Source organism: Nicotiana tabacum, chromosome 15 (assembly GCF_000715075.1).
Source record: "Nicotiana tabacum cultivar K326 chromosome 15, ASM71507v2, whole genome shotgun sequence".
Classification (NCBI taxonomy): domain Eukaryota; kingdom Viridiplantae; phylum Streptophyta; class Magnoliopsida; order Solanales; family Solanaceae; genus Nicotiana; species Nicotiana tabacum.
In genome coordinates, this window is record NC_134094.1 from 6,015,950 (window position 1) to 6,023,826 (window position 7,877).

The following is a 7,877-nucleotide window of genomic DNA, read 5'->3' on the forward strand; positions in this document are numbered from 1 at the left end:
TAAGTGGGTGTTTGGACATATGAATTGTAAAATTTAAAAAAAAAAGATTTTTTTTTCAAGTGAAAATGGTATTTGAAAATTAAAATTGTGTTTAGATATGAATATAATTTTGGATTATTTTTGAAGTTTTGTGAGTGATTTGAGTGAAAATTCTGAAAATGGTTTTTTGGAGTTTTTTAAATTTTCGAAATATTTCAAAATTTATTTTCAAGTGAAAATTAAAAATTTTATGGCCAAACACTTAATCGAAAAAAAGTAAAAAAATTCTTAAGTCCAAACGGGCTCTAAGTTACATTTGTAAAGATAACTTTGCATTATAAGTATTTTAATCAGTATTTTCAGGTTAGTTATCATTTTTATAAAATAACTGATTAATTATTAATAAAAAAAATTATATTTAATTACCTAATAAGTTGCTTATATATATAAAAAAATCTTATCCCATTAGTAATTACTCCAAGTAACATGCTATAAGAGGTTATTATGGTGTAAATGATACTATCTAACTTGTGATACTACAATTTGAATTATTTCATTTTCACCACTAAAATATTCTTTAACATGACTTTTGGCCTACCACTTGGCAATCAAAACATTGATTTAATCATTTAGTATCATACCTAATCCATAATTATTTTTAAAAAAGCTTAATAGGATAAATTTTTAGAATGTTATTATGTAAAATTTAAATTGTATATACATAAAAATAAATTGTGTATACATCTCTTTGCCCGTCTGAGACGAGGTGCGTCAATCATTTTAAAATTGTACGTTATTGACCCAATTATACCAAACATAATTTTTATTACTACGATTGGAAGACACGCGATGTTAATCAACTTATCACGCTTTCTTATTTTCTTCAAAAAAATAAAATATTCAAATTTTGTTTATGTACCATTTGAAATTGCTCAATTTTATTATACGTTATACTTTAGGTTCATTTTATGTCCTTATTGTTAACCTTGGCCCCTCGTTATTAATAGAGTTCCAGCATAAAATGAATGGACACGAGTCCGAATTCTTCGAGAAAAAAAAAATCAAATTTACCAGTCAACGGTTATGATTTAAAGTTAACCCAAGTTGGAGATTTGTTATGGATCAAGGGAAAAGGGTAATATTAAATCAAAAGATTAACGAAAGACAAAATTGGTCAATTTTAGATAGTACAGGGGCAAAATCTATTAGGTCGAATATTGATACTACTTCTATTAAATGCAAAGTACTTATTAACAGTAAAAAAAAATAATTAAAAAAAAGTTAATTTTTTGGCATTTAATATTTCTCATTTTTCTGGCATTTAACTAAATTTAATTTCAATTTAATCCTTTTGGCAGACTGAATGGCAAACCAGTAAACAAATTGAATAAGTGATCATTGATCATTCCATTTGTCATACAAAAGAATCCTGGCCACATAATTTCCAAACTCCTCTTCCTCAAACAGATAATTAGGAGGAAATCAAATGGATATTTTTTCAAGAACAAATTATCCATATACTAGTTCTTTGCAAACCAATAATACCTAGAATAAATACTAGAAAAGATCAATGAGCCAACATAATATTGCAGGTGAAGGGAAGGTGAATTATGAGGAAAAAAATGAAAATATCTGGTAATACTGAGGCAATATATTGCAGGTGAATGAAGGTAATTTATGAGGAAAAAAAATGAAAATATATGATGAAAAGTGATTATCAATAGCACTTTGTTCCCTATAAAGAATTCAATCTATATATGTCACTTTTATCAAGCCATACATGACAAGTAATTTTGTCTGCAATTGAGACATGGTCGTATCTTGTGCTATATGACAAGAAATCTTGTCAGAGATTGAGACATGGTCGTATCTTGTGCTATATGACAAGTAATCTTGTTTCGGATTGAGGCTCAATAATCGTATTTTGTGCTATATGATAAGTATCTTGTTTCGGATTGATGCATAATCGTATCTGGTTGGTAAATATCGAGGGAAAAAGGCGAATCCAATGAATTTGGAAATAAATGGTTGTAGAAGAAAGAAAAGGATTTTATAACTTCATGCATGCAGCATGAATATTAGATAGGAAAAATTAGTAAAAAAAAAAAAAGGAGGAGAAATTGAAAAAAGATCATAAGGTTAATTTCAGCTATTTATTGATGGGAAAATGAAAGGAATTCAAAAGAAGGAAGTTCTTGAAGATTTTGCAATGATAGGAGGATTAATAGGGATGCAATTTATATATGCAGGAAATTCAGTATTAGCAAGTTATCTTATGTCATTAGGTTTTAAACCTTCATCCCTTGTAATTTTGTCATCATTTGCCACATTTTTAATCCTTTCTCCATTCTCCTATTTTTTTGAAAGGTAACTATCTTTCTCTCTTGTTAATGATCAGATATGTATATTTTTTCCAAACAAATTGTCCTAAAGGAAGCTAATGTATGAATGTTATTAATGTTGCAGGAGTCAATGGCCAAGGCAAATGAGTTTAAAGTTATTGATTCAATTATTGTTAATTTCTTTTGGAGGGTAAGCTATTTTTATTTCCCTTGTTCTTTTAACCCTTTTTTTTTTTTATTTTTCAAGGCAAAATTAATGAGGAAATTGAATTGTCTAGTTGCAAGAGCAATAGGGGAAAATGAAAATCATTTACATTTGAGGAAAAAAATAGAGATTATATAAGGAGCTGTAAAAGCGAATTTAGCATTTAGAACCGACTGGCTTAGCATGGATGTCATTAGATGTTTATATTTAAATTTTTGTTTTTGCATATGTAATAAGTGATTCGAGCTAAAAGTAGCGAGTTTAGTTGAACCTGTTTAACCCGCTCTAAATACGCCTATTGGAGCTAGCTAGTTTAGTTTGAAGTTTTGGCATGCTTAATTAGTACATCAACATTTTGCTGGCTTTTGCAGGGTGACACTATTTCAATCTTTATACATAAAGGGAATCAATCTGACTTCACCTGCAATGGCAACAGCTATGCCAAACCTTGCACCAGGACTCATCTTTCTCATAGCTTGGGCCTTTGGGTATATTATTCTACCTCCCAAATATTTTTGTCCTAGCATTTCCTCCCTTTATCATGTTAGATAAACTACTAAAACATGCATCTCGGTACACTAAACTCTCGTTACACGCGAGCTCCTATAAAGAGTTGGACTACATTAGGTTTATTGATCAGATACTAGTACTTAAAAAGAAAAATGAAAGGGGCAAGTTACACATTTGGCCACTCGGCCAACAATATTTGTATATCTCGTAGCCGGTATACACATATTACACACACACACACACACACACACACACACACACACACACATATATATATATATATATATATATATATATATATATATATATATATATATATATATATATATATTTGGGTGGGCAGCTATACAGTGTAAAAATCCTATTTATTTAATAATTAATAGAGGGGGAAGAAAGGGAAATGGTTTCTTCTAATTATTTACTTGCTTTAGTTGCAATTCTAAGTTCTATGACCTTACATGCAGATTAGAGAAGGTGGAGTTAAGGTGCAAATACAGCAAAGTCAAAATTGTAGGAACACTATTGTGCATTACAGGGGCAATTCTAATGAGCCTAATGCAAAGTAGCTCAAATGCTCACATACCAAAAAAAGAGGCTCAGTTTTCTTTACCATCTCCACCACATGATGATGATGCTGACATATTTAATGAAGAGAAGATCAAGGGATCAATCTATCTCATGGCTGCAATCTTGGTGTTATCAAGTAGTGTTGTTTTGCAGGTATAGACAGTATTAACTAATACTTACTCCCAATTAGCGAGTAACAAGAGCCTTGCTAATTTTGAGCGAGGATGTTCTAATAAGTGCCTCGCTAATTTGAGCGTGGACGTTCTAATAAGTTCCTTGCTAATTTTGAGCGAGGATGTTCTAATAAGGGCCTCACTTATTATGAGCAAGGACGTTCTAATAAGGGCCTCGCTAATTATGAGCGAGGATGTTCTAGTAAGGAAGGGCCTCACTAATTATAAGCGAGGACGTTCTAATAAGGGCCTCGCTAATTTTGAGCGAGGACGTTCTAATAAGGGCCTCGCTAATTATGAGCGAGGACGTTCTAATAAGGGCCTCGCCAATTATGAGCGAGATCGTTCTATTAAGGGCCTCGCTAATTTTGAGCGAGGATGGGGCACTAGTGTTCCCTAAATTTAGCAAGGCTATAATCTCTTGCTAAAAGGAACCTTTTCCTCGTTATTGTATATTAGCTCGTCGCTATTTTTCCTTTTAGTGATGAACTGTATATTTCCTAGCTAAAGTTCTATGACATTTTTCTTGTATAGTGTCATTTTGCTAGTGTAGTTCTTCCTAATATGTTGGTTAATTTACAACTTTTCAGGCAACAACATTGGGTGATTTTCCAGCACCAATCTCTTTGTCTGCTATAACTTCCTTTATAGGCATGGCATTGACTGTAATTGTTGAGTTGGTTCAAGAACATTGCTTGGAGATCGGATTTCCCTTAAATATCCGCGACTTGATTGGTTATTCCTTACTGGTAATTCATCAGTTACCTTGATTTTTATTGTTATATGTGCAATTTGTTAGGTGACCCGGGAGCCTTGGCATAGCTGGTAAAGTTGTTGTCATGCGACCAGGAGGTCACGGGTTCAAGCCGTGGAAACAGCCTCTTGCAGAAATGCAGGGTAAGGCTGCATACAATAGGCTATTGTGTCCGACCCTTGACCTCGCGCATAGCGAAAGCTTAGTGCACCGAGCTGCCTTTTTTTTTTTTTTTTTTTTCTGTATGTGCAAATTGTTATGTAGACAAATTGTAGGGTAAAGGAAATAAATGATTCTGATATTCCTACAAATTTTTTGTTGTAATAGGCAGGAATTGTAAGTGGAGCATGCATAAGCTTTAACAATTGGGCAATGAAGAAAAGAGGGCCAGTTTTGGTTTCTGTTTTTAGTCCCATTGGAACTGTGTTAGCAGTTGTTCTCTCTACAATCACCTTAAGGGACTCAATCACTCTTGGAAGGTAAATGCATTATCAATCAACCTCCGTAAAATATTCAAATAAATGTACACATGAGCGCGCGCATACGCACATACTCACACATCAAAAGGGCAGCTCGGTGCACTAAGGTCCTGTTATGCGCAGAGTCCAGGGAAGAGCTGAACCGCATGGGTCTATTGTACGCAACCTTACCCTGCATTTCTGTAAGAGGCTGTTTCCACGGCTCGTACTCGTGGCCTCCTGGTCACATGGTAGCAACTTTACTAGTTACGCCAAAGCTCCCTTTCACACATACTCACACATATCCACACATCACGTTTTGAAAAAATAATATGAAGTATTGGTTTAGGATGGAATTAAAGCCTTATTAGAAGTCGATAGTTTGAAATGCAGAATAATGTACTAGTTCAGTTTTGACAATAGGCTGACGCTGCTTGCGTAAAATCCTGTGTACGCTACTGATTGAGTAGTTAATACTTGGAGTGACGTATAGCTTCTTTCTGCAGCCTTGCTGGTATGTTTTTGATGTTCATCGGTCTGTATTCCGTGCTATGGGCTAAAGGGAAAGAAGGGTATTTGATCAGTTCTTCCAATTCCTCAGAAAGTGATGAATATGATGTGGAGAAGCCTCTTCTAAGTTAAAATATAGTGTATTCTTGTTGCTCTTTTCTCTTGTTCATTTTGCTTGATTGTTTTGTATATACATATAGAAATAATACAAAGTAGACAGCTTATGTTTAGTTAGTTTACATATGATGTGTGTATGCACTCTTGTTGAAGCTTAAAAGACTTCAAAGGAATGCAAAGAGAAGAAAGATTTATTGATATAAGAAGGAACTAGGCTATTTCACAGTCTAGTAATATTACTAAGTTGTATTCCGCTATTGCAATATAAATCGCATTTATCGAAGCAATATACTGCTTTCCCATTCTAGGTTTCCTTTTTGAATTTCATTATTTATAATTACATACATAAGTTTTATTTTCAAAAATTTTAACTCTTTTTTGAATTTTTGAAAAGAAATTTAGATATAATTATAAATAAAATTCAATGATGCATATGTTGAATCAATAGTTCTTTAATCAGTTAAACTTTGTTAGGCATTTAATAAATATATGTTATGCTATAGTAAGGAATAACTCATTATTATGTATAGGAGAATTATAAATGAAGAGCTAAATTTTGAATAAAATAATTATAATAAGGATCCAAACGAGAACTGAGAATAGAGAAAACTTAGGTGTATCTGTTAGCAAACATAAATATCATTAAATAAATATGACTTATAAATTACATTTGACAAATGCGATATATAAATTTATCAGCATATGTAACTTATAAATCGCATTGACCTTATGCGACTTATAAATCGCATTCGGCATATGCGACTTATAATTTGTAGAGATTATTTTGGATTATTGTGAAAAACCCAATATCTTATTTTTTTTTAATAGAGTAGTTATTAGTAGTATTAACTACTATTCCATTAATTCACAACACAATGGAGTTATTTAAAATAATTTGGTTCAAACATTTTTAAGAAACAATATGATTTAAATTATACTGACCTGTATCCAACCTGTATCTAAGTTAAATCCGTAAATAAATACTTCCCCGATTTTGACATTATCACTGGAAATGAGATAGACTTACCTCTAATGTGTACAAATCTAATGTGTACAAAAGAGAAGGAGATGACCTCCTACATTTCAGTATGCACTCATATTTTGCTAGTGAAAGAATTTATGAATAAAGGAGTAGAAACATAAGAGCCAATCATAAAACACATTGCCAAAGTTCTCAAGCTTCCATTCAACTACAATCTACAACATTTAAAAAGTTTTACTTCTATACTGACGGTGTAAAAGAATTTTGTCACCTAAAAAATAATTACAAGTGTCATTCTACGTGGAACTAGCTACCTAGAAATTAAGTCAAGCAACCTGCTACAATATGATAAATTATATTGGTAGAGCAAAAATTTATCGTGTGTATAAGTTAAACCCATAAATGAATACTTCACTATTTTGACATATCATTGAAGCAAACACCTTAGTCTTCTGGAGTTTTTGGTGTTAAGTGTCCTAAATGATTTTATGAAAGGTTGTTCTAATGGAACCATGATATTTCAAGACTACCCGAAGTGCTGAACACGTACCACATACTATGGAATTGGGAACAAGTTAAAGGATACATTACAGATAATAAAAAACTTCTGAATAAAGGAATAGAACTTCTGTCTAAGTCTTCGTAGAATGAGCTACTCGTACCTCAGCTGCTGGTGGGAGGTAGCACAGGTGCTGAGTGATAGGCATATCATGGAACGACTGGTTTACTATGCCGAGCCTCTCTTACTTCAGCGAAATACAGACGATATCTTATTGCTAGAACTTCTACTTTTTCAGCAAATGACATGTTTCTATGTTGACCTGTGTGAAGAACCATTTGGTTCTATCTCTTTCAACATATATGTAATGACCCGGTCGGTCGTTTTGAGAGTACTAGCCCCGATCCCCTATCTATTGTTCCCTCTATTTTATTTTATGTTTATGTGACTTGCCAGGAGGGGTTGTTTTTGATTTTGGAGTGAAATGGGACACTTAGTCCCTAAAGTGGAAGCTTAAGTTCTAGGAAATTGACAGTAGTTGGAACTGTGTGAAGACGACTCCGGAATGGAGTTTTGTCGGTTCTGTTAGCTCCGTTGGGTGATTTTGGACTTAGGAGTGTGTCCGGATTATGATTTGGAAGTCCGTAGTTGAATTAGGCTTGAAATGGCGAAGGTTGAATTTTTGGGAAGTTTGACCGGGAGTAAAATTTTTGATATCGGGGTTAGATTCCGATTCTGGAAGTTGGAGTAGGTCCGTAATGTCAAATGTGACTTATGTACA

At 33.0% G+C, this 7,877-nt stretch overlaps 1 protein-coding gene across 1 annotated transcript; it reads left to right on the plus strand.

Moving 5' to 3' along the window:
* The first annotated feature begins 1,655 nt into the window (after window positions 1-1,655).
* On the plus strand, window positions 1,656-5,902 carry LOC107762776 (WAT1-related protein At5g47470-like). Its single transcript, XM_075231810.1, has 7 exons — window positions 1,656-2,346; window positions 2,446-2,511; window positions 2,898-3,014; window positions 3,501-3,756; window positions 4,367-4,525; window positions 4,858-5,009; window positions 5,495-5,902. The coding sequence occupies exons 1-7, from the start codon at window positions 2,147-2,149 to the stop codon at window positions 5,628-5,630; spliced, it is 1,086 nt and encodes a 361-aa protein (XP_075087911.1). The 5' UTR covers window positions 1,656-2,146; the 3' UTR covers window positions 5,631-5,902.
* Window positions 5,903-7,877: the final 1,975 nt, after the last annotated feature.